The 18547-nt window shown below is 33.5% G+C and overlaps 2 protein-coding genes and 1 long non-coding RNA gene across 5 annotated transcripts; all 3 read left to right on the top strand.

The window, feature by feature from the left end:
* The first annotated feature begins 5721 nt into the window (after window positions 1-5721).
* Window positions 5722-6696, top strand: LOC133672483 (uncharacterized). 2 transcript variants are annotated; one of them, XR_009834858.1, is made up of 3 exons: window positions 5722-5808; window positions 5897-5992; window positions 6362-6696. It is a non-coding gene; the product is annotated as an uncharacterized LOC133672483 (long non-coding RNA). The 2 variants fall into 2 exon arrangements; XR_009834857.1 differs by having other exon boundaries at window positions 5897-6696.
* A 2273-nt stretch (window positions 6697-8969) lies between these two features.
* On the top strand, window positions 8970-9881 carry LOC133672573 (short-chain dehydrogenase ptmH-like). The gene has a single exon (XM_062093019.1). The coding sequence runs from the start codon at window positions 8970-8972 to the stop codon at window positions 9879-9881; it is 912 nt and encodes a 303-aa protein (XP_061949003.1).
* A 4706-nt stretch (window positions 9882-14587) lies between these two features.
* On the top strand, window positions 14588-18188 carry LOC133672730 (AP2-like ethylene-responsive transcription factor ANT). 2 transcript variants are annotated; one of them, XM_062093239.1, is made up of 9 exons: window positions 14588-15125; window positions 15244-15931; window positions 16163-16245; window positions 16417-16425; window positions 16516-16604; window positions 16688-16761; window positions 16858-16908; window positions 17021-17100; window positions 17275-18188. In XM_062093239.1, exons 1-9 carry the CDS (start codon window positions 14810-14812, stop codon window positions 17907-17909), a joined length of 2025 nt encoding a protein of 674 aa, XP_061949223.1. In that variant the 5' UTR covers window positions 14588-14809; the 3' UTR covers window positions 17910-18188. The 2 variants fall into 2 exon arrangements, with proteins under 2 accessions (XP_061949223.1, XP_061949224.1); XM_062093240.1 differs by having other exon boundaries at window positions 14600-15125; window positions 17024-17100.
* The last annotated feature ends 359 nt before the right edge of the window (window positions 18189-18547 follow it).

Below are 18547 nucleotides of genomic sequence, written 5' to 3'. Positions count from 1 at the left end.
AAGACCAAATTTGATAGATAAAAAAATGATAAGGAAAAAGCAAATAATAATTATAAAAATGATGACCAAAATTAATATAAAAATTAAATTTTAAGAGATGAAATTGAAAAATAAATATTCGAAACAAAATATATATAGCAATCAAAAGTTTGAAGACCAAATTTGATATAATCAGCAAATAATATGACATTTTTAAATTTTTCACAACTTTCAAAAAGTGTTTTCCGTCCAAATTTTACAGGAAAACACTTTCCTGGAAATCAAGCCAAATTTTTCTTTGACTGGAAAGTGTTTTCCGTTGATTAATTTTCCTAATATCAAACAAATATAGAAAAGTTTGAAAAATAATTTTTCAAAAAACAAATTCTAGAAAATAAACATAGTCTAGGATCCAAACTATGTAGTGGGGGTTAGAAAAAGAAGAAGGGAAAAAAGATAATGGAGGATTTGGTAAAAAATAAGGTCTGTGTTGTTAAATGTATTTTTAAAATACTACTTTTAATGCCAATTCTAATGGAAATCACCATAGCAAATCAGAGGGTTTTATTTGTTTTTGATAATTTATTGACAATTAAATTCTATTTAAAATTCAAATCAAAACTATTAAAAATATTATAAACTAAAAAATTAATTTAAATCTTGAAATTGAATTCAACTCCAAGCTCTCCAAACAGCCCTAAGAGAATTTGATTTTTTGTTTTTTTTTGCAGGGGGATGAAGTTCTTAACAATTCATAATATAATTAGCTAACAATTGGGTTGGCCACACACACGGCTGTAGCTGCGTACCACAAGGCAGATCTTCCTGTAAAATGCATATGTTTTACTGTTGCACGTAGATAGATTAATAATAAACAACTTGAACCTATAATTAAGGTAAAAAGAAGGGGGATTAACTCGTAAAAAGAAATATTGCCAGTGGAAAAAAAATCACCCTAGCTAGCTACAATCGTGAATCCTAACTAGAAAAGTAGAAATGCAATGTGTAAAGTAGGAATCGGACTAGCTAGCCTATCGACTTGGTATAAATTTCCTGAAAAAAGATACGTCCAAAGAGAGCATCAAAGTCCTCTCCAAAATCTTCGATTGACTTTTCCAAATCAGACCAGTAAAGAACTCTCATGCTCAAAGCAATATTGAGCTCCAACTTAATGTTCATGCAAGACAAGCTGGATTCTATTCAATATCTCGGGCAGCAGGTGTGAAGATCATCGCCTGAAGATCACCATAAATGATCTTGATTCAAGCCCTTTGGTCTTAGTAAATGCTAGAGCAAGAGTCTAGGTTATTTTGGGTGCTATAGGGCGTGGGAAACCAAAGACTAGGCTTTATTAAAGTGGAGGAGGAGCTGTTCCATGTAGATGATCAGGCGTGGGTGGGTCATTAATCTCCAACGAATGTGATGTTTGTCTCGTATCCATTTCCTATAATCCTACTCTATTAATTCTGCATTAATGTGCCTTTGAAAATTCGTAACCTTCCAAGAAATGTTCTTCGTCTTCTTCTCCTTACTATTTTTTTTAAAAACCGACACTCCAAGAGAGCTGTGAAGTTCTCTTCTCTTTTCTGAGGTATGAGACGCGGTGCTATTAATGTCCTGCTGATAAATTATTTCACTCGGACAAAAATATATATTTAATTCAGACAATTGAATAGTATTATTATATATTGCTAAATATCCAGAGATTGCCCTCGTAGAAAACATATTTATTGTGAAGTTATAAATCTACAACCACAAAGAAATTACTTCAAATTTAAGTTCGTAGCTAGTTTACAATTAACAAATACACTATCTCCAAGAAAGATAGAAAAAATAATGAGCTAAGGAAAAATCCAAGAAATTCCATTCTGAGAAATTTAGCAGGTTTCATCTTCACGCCAAAGCTAGTCAATGACAGAAGATGTCTAGTGTGTACACAGCCATGGAATTCATTTCCATCATCTTCAATGCTCTAGAAGCATGCTCATGTATATCGTGTTAATTATGATACTGGAAATACCACTCAGTAATTTACATCTTTTATATACATACAACTAATTTGTCATGTATTGGATGATTTTTTTAGCAAAAAAAAAAATACAAGCTTTTCAAATGTTATTTTTTAAAATTTTAATTATAAAAAAACCTATGCGTGCATCTAATTAAATACACCAGAACCATTTGCGATAGTAAATGCAAAAAACAAAGTGTCAACATGATTATTCGACTCGTCTCGCTACGGGTCGAGTAATTTTTTTTCAACGCAAAATAATTAATATATAGGTGTTATTAACACGTTTTTGAGTGGAAAAATATAACTATGAATCAAAATAATATTGCAATTACTACAATGAAATACTATTTCATTAACTTATTTTCTCTAATAAAAAAATAAAAACCTAAAAATTAACAATTTTATCACCGGTACACTATCGCTACAGTAAAAACAATTATAAGAAATTATAATTATATCATTTATACATGAAAATACTGTTTGCTTGTAGTAAATGTATAATATAATGTACAAGGAAGGATTTTAAACAAAATTACAACCTCCCTATCATATATATTCTTCATTTCGATGCGTTTCAAAATTGTTGTCTATTATTTAAAAGTCAAATCATTAATTGTTTGGTTTTTTCATGTTCAACTACTCTCTCCTTCATTTATAATATCATATACTCCGAATCTATCAAATAAAAGATATAAAATTCCAAATAGTCGTGCTGTGTTATTAAATTTAGACTCTGTCAAATTTATTTTATTGCCATTTTTTTATAAGATATGTTAGCATCCATTACCATCTCCCCAGCTCTCTCTTTTTATATACTCTCAACTATAGAAAATCACTGGTCCAGTTTTTACATATCACTTTCGTGCACATATTGGGCTTGTGGTGGTCCAGCTCTTGCCCATGTGATTGAATCATATCTAAAAGATTTTTTTCACCGTTTTTAATACCATTTGCTTCTAGTTAGCTGCGTTTTATTAGTGTTTTAGAACAAAAATAAAAAATTAAGTTGGAGATATATGAACAAAGATATAAAATAAATAGTTTTTTGGAATAGTTTTTTATTTTTTTAAAAATAGAATAATTGAAACCTATGTGAAAAAGAAGAGAATTTTTAAGTCAAGGTTGTTTCCTAGAATTTATTCCGAATTAGCCTTCTACCATTTTTTTTAGTATTTTTTATTAATTAAAAAAAACATTAAATTTTTTCAGTGTTCAATTTAATTGGGTCAAGTTTTTATTTAATGAATCGAGTGAAAACTTGACTTAGGTTTCATCCATTTTAAATCATTAAGTACCCTCCACTTCTTTTACAGAGATCATCATCCATCCCTTGCAAAAGACCAAAAAAAAACCAAGACATTGTCTTGTAGGGGAAGGTGAGGGACATGGAACCCTTCATTCCTTCGGCCATTAACTATTTCATAGCAGTTGATCCGATACGTTGCCCTCGAACATAAAGTTGTGGAGCCTGAAAAGGAAGTGCTTGAAAAATCAAAGCAGTTAATTGCACTTTAAAGTCAATCTTGCCAACTTTCCATAGCTAGCATGAAGAAAATAATACCAAAACATTGATAAACCCTCCATGGACTAGGAAAACTTCTCAGCCTTTTTATTGGAATCCAGTGCGTTTACCTTCTAGGACCTGATCTTGACCCTTCAATTCGCCTCTATCCGTCTCGGGCTGTGGGGTAATTTGATTCATCTTGACAGCTGCAACGAGTTGGCTTTTTTAGGGGTTTGGTTTTAGTGAATCTCAGCCAGGTACCAGGCAGAGCAGTTTGCTTGGTGTATTTGTGCTGTTTTGAACTTTTGATGCGTTGGAGTTTGTACAATGGCTAGAGTTATTGTCTTTAAAGGTGGCTGTAAAGGGGCTTGCTTCCATTGGACACGTTCACAGCTAAAGCTGAAGGGTGCGAGCGTGTTTGTCTAGTGTGGCGGGTGTGGTTTTGTCTCACTCGTGTCGTGTAAACAAGGGTTTAAGGGAAAGAGATTAGAGTTGGTGTTCTTGAAGAAAAGGAAACAGTAGCGTTTCAAGACCCGACCCTGCTGCCGGTTGATCAGGATCCAGCCTTTTACCACAACACGTTGCAATATCAGAGCATTTAAAATGATATGTAAAAATGGTTTTTTTTTTTTTTATTTAATACTATGAAATAGTTCATTCACTTCCCTTCATGGCTAACGCTTTTCATCTCTCAATTAAGCTTGTCGAAATAAGTACTCGTTTGGAAATGTAGGCGATGAAATCCCCTTTTCAAACCAAAAACAAACATAGGTGTTTTTTTAGGTTAAGACACGTGTTGTACCACCGCAACATTGATACAATTCCTTTCTAGAATAAAAAACAAGTTTATAAAATATTTGGAGCAGAGCAGGAGGAGCTATCTCCCAAATAAACGACTCTAGCGTCTGAAGTTAGTATCCGAACTGAAGCCCAACATTGGGGCGAGGTTCATTTTTACTTGACAAAAGCCCGTCCAAGACAAAATTAAGCAAACTACTAGTGGTTCTAAACTTGATTGTTAGCTTAGCCCATGATTATATTTTGTCTTTGTTTAAATTAGGAATTTTATAGCTTGTTTTTGTTTCAAAGAATTTTTTTTTTATCACAGAGATTTATCGGTAAAAACTAGATTGGGTTATTAAGATTCTTCTATTGATTCCTCTGTAGCAGCAATTGTTGTTTTCTTTCCGTTGTGGGATTATGCTTATTGGGGGTTTGGATAGTTTTAGAAAAAAAAAAGAAGATAGGCAAATTTGAGTGTTTGCAATTGCCCCTCTTCGTAAATTTTGGTGGTAAAGAAAGTGTACAAAGAAGTTGCAATCAATTTTCCTAAAACGATCGTGGAACATTTTCAATTAGATTGGACTTGAACATTGTCATTTTTCCTAAGAAATTTGATTCAGCTGGCGTCAAGCTAATTGCAATCGGTGTTGTTGCTCCAGATAAAGCTGCTATGCTGGCCGACCGGTGCGTTTTAGATTGTGCACTTGATTTTAGTTCGTGTATGTCTTCAAGAATAATCATTTGGCAGGCAGCATTCATTAAGCTGATGGTGTTTCTTTAAAGCATGTCTTCTTGAAAAATATTAAATATTCGAAGTTAACATTCTCATGGATTCTTGGACACTCGATGTTGCTCGATTTCGGATGCTGTAGTATTGTGTCATGATGTTTTCTTGCAACAATGGCAAGAATCATAACACAAGAAAAGAAAAATATTTGTGATTTTGTTGTTTGATTTGGCATGTTGCTTTCTGCTCCAAAGCTGCAGTAAATCATCTTCCGCAGCCATCTTTCCCAAGACTGGAGATGCTTACATTTCTTTACTGTGCCATTTATCATCAATGGACAGTTATTCAATAAGTTGGGAGGTACTCCTTTACTCTCACATACTAACGAGGTGCACGGATTGTTATTGTGGTGGGTCGCATTTGCATGCGAGGGGCTTTTAATATACTGCCAGAATGTTGAATAATTTCCATCATCAACCATTTTCCTAGCAAATTCCAAGCCATCATTGCATTTCTACACTTGTTATTGTTTTTCCATGCTATGGGCCATTTTTCTTTGGGCAATTGTCGTAACTGAATGATTTCTCTCGCTGATGATGTTTGATCAGCTACCATTTCCAATGGATTGCCTTTATGCTGACCCTGAGCGCAAGGTAATGATATATGCTCAAGTCTTACATCTACTTGTTATATATCTTAGTTTACGATGTCAGACACTGAAGGACACTCATTATATTTCAGGCTTGTGATGTCCTGGGCTTATACTATGGTCTTGGACGTACATTCTTCAATCCAGCTAGCGTAAGCTTCCTTTTATGCTTTCTGTAGAAGTCTTTTTGGAGCTTGTCTGTATTCGCAATATGCTTCATTTTTCATGCTTTGGTTATAGGCTAAGGTGTTTTCAAGATCTCATGCTCTGCGTAAAGCTGTGAAAAACAACACCATCGAAGCCACCCCAGATGATAGAAGTGGTGTACTGCAACAGGTTTGATCTACTCCTGACTACTGTCCAGTGATGAGGAATTTTTTTTTTTATCTTAATTTACCTGTAGGTCTTTTCATTTTGATTTTAAGAGGTTATGAGCAACTCATTAAAAGAATGAACTTCACAAATAAATAGAACAAAAAAATTTATATAAATGATTACAAATTACAGACATATTAACAGTACTAGGTTCCCTATCAACCTGTTCATGGACCTGTGAAGTCAATTTTGAGGAAATATGTGTTTGGCCAAGTGAATCGATGATATCCTGAAATGAATCTCGAGCTTGGTTCGTTTATCAAACACACATGCTGCAAAGCTATCTGCCAATCCCAAGACTGAACTGTTTATGACTTGGTTCATCTGCAGCACTATCTGCCCTCACTATAATTCCAGCAAGTTCTGTTCCGTTGTTCTCAGGGAGGAATGTTTGTCTTCAAAGGGAAGCAGTTATTGTTCCAGTTGCATGAAGGTTCACTGCATAGCAAATATCAGTCTTTCACTGGTTAGGTGCCCTGCTTTTGTTAATCTGCTACCATGGAATAATAGTGGCAAAAATAAATTGGTCTTCAGTTGTAAATCAGGAAGCACTGGCTAATGCCTGTCGAATGTAGTTATCAGAGCTCGTCTGTATTTTACCATGTATATCTGCTTCAATGTGTTGATTTTCAAAAGAAAAAATGAAAACAAGGAAAGTTTAACCAGCTAGGTGGATGTCCTAATCAATCAAGCTTTCTAAAGTCAAATACGTATGGCAAAAATACCCAAATGCCATGAGCAAACATCCCTCTCTGCTGTCATTCCTTGTGCTGTTGCAAATTAATCCATATTTCCAGGGTCTTTGTCACCAAAGATGGGTTTGGGAGTTTGGGTTCTTCTCTGGAAGAAGCCCCCACCTACACCACCTTGTTTGATATTCACTTCTTTTCCCTGCAGAACTTTCTCTGTTTGCACTCTTTTAATACAATGTAGGGGACATGGGAATGTGGGTAGCTCTGTCAATGGCATTCCGATGGCATCGGCAAGTGAATATTCAATATAGAGCTGGGCCATTGCTTGCTTTCCTTGCACATCTCCCACAATCTTGTAGGGTCTCTCTTCTTGAGCAGCAGGGCTAGGATGATCACAAGAAAATATTCTACCATTTTGTCCTGAAAAATAACTTTTCCTTGGAGAAGCCTTCATTTATATCCATTTTTGATTGCATCCAAAACTTACAAACTTGGGATGATCTAATGCGCATACTACCACTAAATCGGTGTAAATTTAAAGATTTAGAAAAAATGTTAGGGAACATTAATAGAAAGACTTCATTGAGAATTTTTTGAAACATTTGGGATCAAATTTATAAGTTTTTTATTTAATTGAAAATAAGCATAAATGTTTGAGACTAAATTGAGATTTTTTAGAAGGGTTTAAAAAATAAAAAAAATTATTTTGATATATTTCAAATAAAATACATTTTAAAAAACAACTGTTTCCAACACTGTCAAAATAAAATAAAATGCTACCTGCTACTAGTCTTAGGCCCCATTTATTTTATGAAAGTGGTTCTTGAAAACTACTTTTTAATTTTTTTTATGTCTGTTTGCTATGAGAAAAGTTGGTTAACGAAAAATATTTTCTAGTCAAAGAAAAATTTGGTTTGGTTTCTAGAAAAATATTTTTCTTTTATTTTGAATAGAAAACACTTATAAGAAGTTGTGAAATATTTAGAAATAATATGTTATTTGCTGATTATATGAAATTTGATCCTCAAACTTTTGATTGCTATATATTTTGTTTTGATTATTTTTTAATTTCATCTCTTAGAATTTGATTTAATTTTATTTTTATATCAACTTTAATCCTTATTTTTATGATTTTTATTTGTTTTTCTCTCATCATTTTTTTAATTGAAATTTTTTATCTATCAGATTGGGTTCTTGTTTTTTTATTGTTATTTATTTTATTTGAAATAATTTATGAAGTTGTTATTATTATTTTTTAATTTTATTATCTTTCAAATTTTTTATTTGTTAGATTTAATCTTTCTTATTTTGATTGTTATTTATTTTATTTGAGATAATTTATAAAATTAGATTTTTTTTTCAATTTCATTTTCATTCAACTTTTTAATTTGTAAAATTTATTTTTTATTATTTTAATAAAATTTTTAAAAATAATACATTATTTTTAGTTTATTTTCTATTACAGTTAAATACTAAAAGTGCTTTTCAATTTAATTTTTTTATGATATTGTTAAATATAAAAAAAAAAATTGGAAAAAGAGAGACAGAGAGCGCGAAAGCTAGTAAAGAGGGTAACGACGTTAACTTAGGAGCCTATAAAGAGCTGGCAGGGATTGATGGACATATCACTCTTTTCGGGAACAAGTAAATACACATGTAATTTCTTTTTTAAAAGTAGAAGCAGAGCCCCAAATACTCTTATGAATTTCCATGCATAATTGCATACATGAAGCCAAAAAAATAAAATGAATCCATGCTCTACTTTATTTGTTCCGAGGGTTGACCAATTTTAGCTATTTCTGCAATCTTCTTATTTCTACGCAAGTGTTAGTTTTAGCTACTGCATTCCAAAATAATAATAAAAAAGTTTAAAATTTTTCTTAATGAGATTCATATAAAATTATGATATGTATTGTTTAATCAAATATATTTAAAATTGTAACAGATGGCTTCAGATGGCTTGCGCTTGTTAATGATATCTGGTTCCGGTCGTGTAAGCTACTGTAAATTGATCACAATGAACGAATTTTACAATGTTTAAAAAAACGAACCAAAATTTTGGTGCCCCCATGTCTTCTATGGCCTCGTCCGTATAAGAACTGCAAAATTGACAAACTTTTTTACGCAAGGCCACAAGCTAGATGCTCGATTTTAGCCGGCTAATTTTCAATGGACATGGATATGCGAGGAGCATATTCCAGACTTTGAACTATGAACAAGAAACTAACACCAGGGCGGATATAAAAATGAGTACCTTCTCAATTTCTATAAGAAAAGGGCAACTGAGTAAAGCCGATCGACAACAAGGTAATTTAAGCATGAGCGGGCCTAAGGTTGTGCTGGTCACTGGTTGTGCAAAAGGTGGGATTGGCTTTGAATATTGCAAGGCATTTTCTGAGCATAATTGCCATGTTGTTGCTTCTGACATTCCTCAACGCATCAATGAAATGTTGGAGCTTGAATCAGAAAATATCGAGACTCTTGGGCTTGATGTTTCATCCAAAGAAAGTGTATCTTCAGCAGTGAGCACAGTCGTATCCAAGTATGGTCACATTGATGTATTGATCAACAATGCTGGGATAGGAAGTACCGGTCCTTTAGCTGAGTTATCATTGGATGCAATAAGAAAAGCTTGGGAGATTAACACACTAGGGCAATTAAGATTGGTGCAAAACGTCGTGCCATACATGGCATCTCGGCGCAGCGGTACCATAGTGAATATAGGGAGTGTTGTGGGGAAGGTTCCTACACCATGGGCAGGGTCTTATTGTGCTAGCAAGGCAGCAGTCCATGCCATGTCCAACACCCTGCGTGTTGAGCTAAAACCATTTGGAATTAATGTTGTGCTCGTGTTACCAGGGGCAATAAGATCAAATTTTGGTTCTGCTAGCGTCGAGAGATTAGGAAATCATGACTGGAAGCTATACAAGGACTTCAAAGAGGCTATCGTAGAACGAGCAAAGGCATCTCAAGGTGGCAAGGCAACGGATGCGACCTTATTTGCAAGACATGTAGCTAAGAAAGTGTTGAATCCTAGACCGCCAAGGCAAATTATGTCCGGTCATATGACTGGTTTGTTTGCCATGCTTTCTTGTTCTCCTCTATGGGTTAGAGACCTTTTCTTTTCAACTCGATTTAACCTAAATAAAAAGGTGTAGTTAAGGGAGAAATCAGTTATCTTCCTCGGTCTATTTCACTACTCACAATTAATTTCAGTCTTTTTATTACCTTTTCTTTTTTATTTTGACAAACTAATATTGTTCTTGTCTTGCCAACATTTGAATGTTTATTTTTAATATAAACGATGTTTTTTATATTTTTGTTATTTAGAATAAATGTAGGGATATCAACATGTTTTTTTTGCTCCAATTGATTATTATACAATGTGGTTAGCTTATTATTGTATTGGATTTGACTCAATTTTATCTTGAATAATTGTGTATATGATTTATCATTAACACGACGCGTTAGTATTCTTACATACGTTTGTTTTGTTGATTGTCAACCATAAGACTACTCCTTTTTAGCTTTCGAAACCCATTATCTTGGCAAGATAGATGTATGGTCTAGTGTTATCCTTTATCACCGGTATGTTCAATGTTGCTTCCTCCTAAACTAAGTCCTAGTTATTCGACCTTGTTGCCATATTTTTTTTCATGTTTAGGAGATAATGGTGATCATTAGCTAATTCGTCATCCTCATCAATTAATTTTGATGACTTTTGTTGTTATTGATGCTTATGTTATTCTTTTTCATGAGACTTTTTAAGCATAAAGATCTTGAACTCTCATTGGGTGTCGATATGTTCAACTTTGCCTCACAAGTTTTCTCATTTGGAAAAGATGGTATGAAAAACATGACACTTGTAAACCTTACAAGAAGATATTTCCTAAACTTCTTGTGTCAATTCCTTGACCTTGCCACGATGGATGTATTTTTTTTTCATTTTCTAGTAGCAACATTCATGACTAATTCTAGTGTTTATCATGGTTGATTAAGCTTTACTTTCTGTAGTTACCCTCTACTAAGAAATCCTTCTAGCTTAGAAAAACTAGATAGATGGTGATCACGTTACATCATAAGCTAGATTAATTTTTTTTTTCTAACATAAAAAGTAACGCCCAAGAAATGATAGTGTTTTTTTTTTAAAGCAAAAAAAACCCAATGAAAATAAAAAGAATTCAAAAAAATTACTAATAAAAAAAATTGAATGATTACCAATATTATAAAAAGGTACCCTCTAAATATTTTTTAAAAAATCTTAACGATCTTATTTTTAAAAAATAAAAATTGAATAAGAATAGGATAACCTCACAAAGAAAAAAAAAATTGAAGCTAAGTTACCACCAAATCAAACTCTAAAAGATAAATTGAAAAAAATCAATCTTAACAAAATGTACAAAAACCCTAACTTGAGTCAGCATGCTAAATTTGCAACCTAATCATGAGACCGAGATAACTCTATACAAAAAATTGAATAAAACAATGGAGGTTAACTCTCAAGCAAACTAAATGAAGAAAAGAAAAACTAGAAAAAAAACTAATTTTTTTTTAAAAAATTCAAGTCAACCGGTGTTAACTTGATATATTCGCGACTTGGTATATGATATCAAGATAATTAAATAGAAAAAAAGTTGAAAGAATCATGAAGTTTGAGGTCTAATAACATAATATCGAATGATGAAACTATCAAAAAAATCAATTTTAACAAAATATCTAAAAAAAAACAAAGTTAAATCGTCGAAACTTGTGACACAGGTCATAAGACCGAAATTACTCTATAGAAGACGAACAAAAAAATAACAAAGTAAAATTCTCAATAATCCAAAGTTGTTTAAAAAACAAATAGAAATAAAAAAAATAAGGATCAAATCTGATATTAAAATAAAATAATGAGAGATGAAATTGAAAAAAAAAGATAAAAAAAATAAAAAATAAAATAAAGATCAAATTAGATACAAAACTAAAAAAAATTAAATGTTAAGGGGCAAAATTGAAAAACAAAACAAATAAAAACTGATAAGGCACATTTAATTTTTTTAAAACAGGTTTAAAATCCGAGATGAGAAGAGAAGAGAAGAAAAAAAAAATCATCGGAGCTCAATGACTATGTTGTGATAGACATGCACCAAACCATCTGTAAGAGGATGTTGATATGCTTCTAATATTGTCACAAATGTTATTTATAAGGATAATTTAATTATTTTATAGAGTGAAAAGAAAAGCCCCCAAGTGTAAGTTAAATAAATTTTATTTATAAGGATAATTTAATTATTTTACTATGCTAAAAAAATTTAAAAATAATAAATTATCCTTGATCAATCTAATAATGAACCATGAGCAAAAAACTATATTATCTTTAATTAAAATTAATTGATTTTGTTTGGATCATTTTATTGTTTAAATCTTTAATGAAAGACTTCTTTTTTTTGGGTGAGAAATATTGTTGTCGCCTTGGGAAGGGGTCTTAGTATTCTTTATTTTTATCTACTAGGTATATTACTGTAATATTTAACTAGGCATATTATCTTTGCATGTTGGGCGACAATATATTCATAAGATATAGAAATAATTATTTCTATGTTACACGCGCATTACCGTGGGTGGGTAGAATAATTTTTTTTTAAATGTATTAGAAGAAATATGTTAAAAAAATTGCTCAAATGTTTTAATAAATAAAAATTTCAAAAATCACTTAACTAAGAGTATATCGGTAATAATTATTTTTTATAATATTTTTTTACTTGGAATGAATTAAAATAATAATTTTTTATTTTTTTAAAAAATTATTTTTAATATCATGACATCAAAACAATCTAAAATAATTAAAAAATTAATTTTAAATTAAAAAACTTTAAAATTTTGACAAACAGTGTTTTGATCCGGATGCCAAACTCCCTCATTCTTCATGCTGTCAAATGATTAAAAAGATATAGAAATAAAGTTATATTTTTTTAACAAAATCTGATTCAAAGTTTTTAGTTAATTTTTTGTTCTTATTTCTCTTTCTTCAACTTTTAGCTAATATTTTAAAATATATTATTTCTTGTCAATTCTGATGTTTTATATTTTGGCAAGTGAAAAAAGACCATTCCCGGTATCTGAGTCCACCGCACCCACAAGGAAATCCTCATGACGCCACCCTCCACTGCGTGTAACAACACCCTAAGAGTTCGTTCCCTTTTCCTTATATAATTAGATTAGATTTAGACATTTTACATTGCTATCATGCATAGTGACCTCAAATAAACTTTTTCAAAACATGTCAGAATCACAATCCACAAAAAATCAAACCAGTTTTGAGCCAAGGAGGCCCTCTACTTGTTTGGTTCCATGCCATCTAGCTTGTAAGGTTATCCGGTCCCTTGTACCGATGACAACTTTTGTAGCAGGAGAGGAGACGACGGGACAAGGCAAGGACAGTCAAGAGTTTGACTTGGCAAAGCCTGATGGTCAGTAGAATACGGCGTCGTCTTCACTTCACTTGTCCTGCATGCAGCAACCCCACAGGGAGAGAGAGGAGGTGGAAGAGAAGATGCCTCGTTCATGCCTCTTTATCTATCTACCACCTATCTATCTTCTATCCCTATGAGTTGGAAATAAAGTAGGCCCAGAGAGACTACACATTGAAATGACTTGATGGAGCGCTTTGTTTTTCTGCTCCGTGCTGTGAAATCTACTGATGCCTGCTGGCCTGCTGCTGCTACTCACATTAAAGCAAAAGCAGTACCCGGTCTGGATTTTGTTTTATCAAATATTATTAGCCTGTAGTGATTAATAATAGAGTTCAAGGACACACTAAGATTTATATAATACTCCAAGCTATTCTTAAAATATTAATTGGGTGCATGGTAATGAGATATAAATGTTTTAATAAAAATTATGTTTAAATTTAAGATGTTTTCTCAGTTGTTTTTTTTATATTTTTATCATCATTTTTAATGTTCAAATCATATAAAAATATTTAAAAACTCAACCGTACTTTAGAAAGTATTTCTAAATGCATTATTAAACATTGTTAAAGAGATATTCGTTAGTGTATGTTTTTTTCGTTATAATGTTTTTTCAAAATGGTTTTTAATTTGTTTTTCTCAAAAAAATATTAAATTAATTATTTAAAGTGTTTTTAATTTTTTTAATATTCTGATATTAAAAATAAAAAAATAAATTATTTTAATATATTTCCAAGTTTCAACTACAAAATATTTTAATAAAATACATATAACTTTTGAGTTATGTTTTTTTTTTTTTTTGTTTCAACGAAATTCACAAAATTCTATCGAATGTATATCAATGATCTAAAACTATTTTCAAAATAATTTATATGTTAATCAAAATTGAATAATTAAAAAAAATGCATCCCTCACGTGAAGAAGATGTTTTCTGGAAAACTAGCCAGGCTTTCTCAATCAAGGTAGCAGTCCTCGAAATTAATTGATGGGATTTGCTGGGTATTGAACAGAAGTCGTACGTATCCACTTGAGAAAATGAGGTTTCTTTGCTACTAAAAATATCTCTGTCTTTGGTGAAACTGTAGGTTTTTCGTTCAGGATTTTTAATGGTATCTTGGGATGTTCGATGAGATGGTTTTAATTAAAGTAAAGAAAAAGAATGGCAACAAGGGGAGCGTAGGGTAAAGTAAAAGAAGAGGTCTTTCTCATACACAGATCCCTATGGAATGCAGGCAGGATGCCCGGCATTGCTTGCTGGAGCTCATTCTTTTTGTTTTAGGTTAAAGGGTCTTGCTTTGTTCTCTTTAGAAATCTTTTCAGAGAGAGAGAGGGTATGGATTCAGTTGCAGGAGTATGGATTTGTTTCAGGTCTTTAGATGAGTGGTTAGATTTGGTCCAAGCCCAATATATATCCACTTCTGCAACTAGCTAAAAAAAAAAAAAAAAAAACTCTCATAAAATATTAGTGAAAGGAAAAGGAGGGATATATACCATGTTGTTACTACATTCTTAGTATTATATATGTCTTCACCAATCATTGTGTTTGCCCTTGCCCTTGCCCTTGCCTCTGCCCTTGTCTAAAAATTCTTTTCTAATTAGGTTAGAATTAAGTGACATCAGAAAGCACAAAAGAAATGAAGTCCATGAACAATGATGATGGTAGCAATAACCATAATGCTGACTGGTTAGGCTTCTCTTTGTCCCCTCAAATGAACATGGAGGTTCCATCAGGTACTGATCATCATCAACAAACACGGTCTGCCTCTGTTGCTGTTCCTACTGCAATCCCAACAAACCTTTTCCACTCCCAATTACCACACCTTAACTGTGGTCTTTACTATGGTGTTGAAGGTGAGAATGGTGGCTTTTACTCCCCTTTGCATGTTATGTCACTGAAGGCTGATGGGTCGCCTTGTATGATGGATGCTCTCACCAGGACACAGCCTCAAGGTTAGCCTACTTCAGTTGAAACTTAACTTATTCTTTTCCTCTTGGCTTTGTTTTGTGCTTTTGGGTAAATGTTGATTATCAAACTTCTGGACACTTCTGTTTGACTTTCTATGTGAAGCAACAATGGTAACAACTTCAACACCAAAACTTGAGGACTTCTTTGTTGGTGCAACTATGGGGACCCATCACTATGAAAGCAATGATAGAGAAGCTATGGCTCTTAGCTTAGACAGTAGTACTACTATGTTTTATCACCAAGACACAGACCATGAGCCCAACAACCAAATTTGTCTAAACCATCTTGAACAGAACCCCAGACAGCAACACCATCACCACATTCAAGTTCAACAGTACCCATATTACTCTAACTTTAGGAACAATGAGATGTCAGTAGGAGAGGATGCTAAGCAAATGACTCAGGCTTCAGATTGCAATCTTCTGCTTCCAAATATGGGAGATGATGGGATAACTGGCATGAAAAATTGGGTTTCGCGAAACCATCAAAGCAACCATGTCATGGAGCAGAAGATGCTTAGATGTGTGGTTGAAAATGGAGGTGAATCTGGGCCTAATATTAGTGCAATGACGTACGGGGATTTGCAGTGTTTGAGCTTGTCAATGAGTCCTGGCTCCCAGTCAAGCTGTGTTACTGGTACTTCTCAGCAAATCTCACCTTCTGTGACTGACTGTGCAGCCGTGGAAACCAAGAAAAGAGGACCCGGGAAGGGGGATCAGAAGCAAATTGTTCATAGGAAGTCCATTGATACATTTGGGCAAAGAACTTCCCAATATAGAGGTGTTACAAGGTTACTACTTCTTTCATCCTTAATCCCTTTTCTATATCCTGCCCTTTTATTTAATGTGATTTATCTTTTTTGAAACAAGTCTCTATTTTTCATAACCATAAAGTCTTTTTGCACTGCTCTTTCCTGTCTTGTCTGTGCCTCTGATCTCCCTTCTTTTGTTTTTGTTTTTCTCTCAATTTGCTTGCATTATATTCCGAAAAACAGATTATTTAATGGATTTTGTTTAATCAGGCATAGATGGACAGGGAGATATGAAGCCCATCTATGGGACAACAGTTGCAAGAAAGAAGGTCAAAGCAGAAAAGGAAGGCAAGGTTAGCAAATAAATGCATAATCAACCATTTACTCTTATGTTTTTCTTGCTTTGAATGCTTCAGCATTTTTTCTTTCTTTTTTTTTTCTCAATTGACCCGACTAATAAATTTATATCACTGGTTTTTGTTTTTGTTTTTTGCTTGCCATTTCAAACAAATGATGACTCTCAGTTTATCTGGGTAAGCTTTTTTCATGTACAACGATCAGAATTTTTTAAAATTGTCATATAGAGTCAAATTTATGAAGTAAATCCAAAATATAAATTTCAGGGGGTTACGATATGGAAGAAAAAGCTGCAAGAGCTTATGATCTAGCTGCACTCAAGTATTGGGGACCCTCTACTCATATCAATTCCCCTGTAATGATTTTGCCCTCTGTTTTTTTTTTTTCATTCCAATTTTTTTTATCATACTGAAAGGGAATTTTGTTGTTGCTTTCTAGTTGGAAAACTATCAAAAAGAAATTGAAGAAATGAAGAGCATGACCAGACAGGAATATGTTGCTCATTTGAGAAGGTTTAGCATCTTTTGCCTTAGTGTGTATCCATGCATTCACATGGTTTCTCTTTTGGATCCAACTTGTGTAATTTTTTTTCCTCTTTATTTGAGCAGAAAAAGTAGTGGGTTCTCTAGGGGAGCTTCAATTTACCGAGGAGTAACGAGGTCTTGATATCCTACATTAGTACTTAGCAACATGTGAATACTGCTCACTTGCATTTTGTACAAAGAAAGTGATTGTTTGGCCCTGAAGTCTCTGTTCATGTTTAATTTTTAGCAGACATCATCAACATGGAAGATGGCAAGCTCGGATTGGAAGGGTTGCCGGAAACAAGGATCTTTATCTAGGAACATTCAGTGAGTTCGTGGGCTAATCATGTTTCTGTTTATTGAATTTGTGTCTTAATGTTCTACGGTTGTGCTCATGTATTTATTTGCCTCTTGTTTCCACCGAAGTCTTAGTGCATGCTTGTGCTTGTAAGATTGCATTGCTTCTGCCAGTTCTGATCTTTATTCAAACCAAAACTTCAGGCACCCAAGAGGAAGCAGCAGAAGCCTATGATGTAGCAGCTATAAAATTTCGAGGAGTTAGTGCTGTAACCAACTTTGACATAACAAGGTATGATGTGGAACGAATCATGGCTAGCAATACACTTCTTGCTGGAGAATTAGCCAGGCGAAACAAAGACATTGGACCTTGTAATGATGCTACTACCAATCACAATCCTTCTACTCATAAGAGTGAAAACGAATCAGATTGGAAAATGGTCATCTGTCAGTCCTCCCAGCAACTGGATCACAAAGCCTCAAATGCTGTGGATAATTACAAAACTCAGGCTTTCTCGTTGTCCCCTGAAAATGTAATTGCAAATGATAGCATTTTCTCACTGCACCAGCAACAGGTAGAAGACTCGTCCAAGATGGGAACTCACATGTCAAATGCGTCGTCGCTGGTGACTAGTTTATGTAGCTCTAGAGAAGGAAGCCCTGATAGAGCAAACCTACCAGTGCTCTTTGGAATGCCTCCGTCAGCTGCATCCAAGTTGTACGCTAGTCCAATTTGTGATGTGAATTCTTGGATCCCAGCAGCAGCAGCAGCCCAATTGAGGCCTGCTGCAGTCTCATTGCCTCACATGCCAGTTTTTGCTGCTTGGACAGATGCCTAGGGTTAGTGTTTTAGTAAAAAGCGCTGCAGGGGTTTTTAGCATGAAGAAAACACGAGAAAGAAAGTTAGATTCGGTTTTTTTATTTGGGATTTTCTTTAGTTGATGGAGAAAATTGAGGGGGTTAATGGACACACTTGGATGCATGCATGGGACCATGTTCATGAACAAGAGCTTAAAATTTTAAAACTCATCCTTTTTTTGACCTTCTTGCGATGATCTTGAAAAGTAGTAATGGTGGGAGAGAAGCTTTTAAAAACATTATGATTGAAGTCTGTGGAATGATTTTTGCAATATGGGATGGCTATTCTCATAATTAGGCTCTGCTTTTATTGCCTCTCTCAAGTACAGAACAGAACAAATATGGGATGGCCATTCTCTTTTGCTTTGAGCCTTTGACCATAATATTTCTGATCTCATCACCACTTAGGGCTCTCCATGCACACAACATCATGATTACCACCCACCTTTATCATCCAACCTTTCTCTAAAGATGACACCACAATCTACATTGCATGCCAATAATTCCAAAAGTTGAGAGAAAAGAAAAGGTGGGAGGGGATGTGAATTGTGATGGCGGAACTTGATTCTTATTCGAGGGTTTTAACTGGTTATGTCAGCTACGCAAAGCAAAAGCACTT

Source organism: Populus nigra, chromosome 14 (assembly GCF_951802175.1).
Source record: "Populus nigra chromosome 14, ddPopNigr1.1, whole genome shotgun sequence".
NCBI lineage: Eukaryota > Viridiplantae > Streptophyta > Magnoliopsida > Malpighiales > Salicaceae > Populus > Populus nigra.
The sequence above is the reverse complement of the archived record's forward strand: the minus strand, read 5'-3'. Positions and strand labels throughout refer to the sequence as shown.

Excerpts from the sequence above, each read along its gene's own strand:
- LOC133672573 (XM_062093019.1), top strand. The coding sequence starts at position 8,970 with ATGAGTACCTTCTCAATTTCTATAAGAAAAGGGCAACTGAGTAAAGCC.
- LOC133672730 (XM_062093239.1), top strand. The coding sequence starts at position 14,810 with ATGAAGTCCATGAACAATGATGATGGTAGCAATAACCATAATGCTGAC. Across the intron at positions 16,605-16,687 it reads CTACTCATATCAATTCCCCT|TTGGAAAACTATCAAAAAGA; the intron begins GTAATGATTTTG and ends GTTGCTTTCTAG. Across the intron at positions 16,762-16,857 it reads TATGTTGCTCATTTGAGAAG|AAAAAGTAGTGGGTTCTCTA; the intron begins GTTTAGCATCTT and ends TTATTTGAGCAG.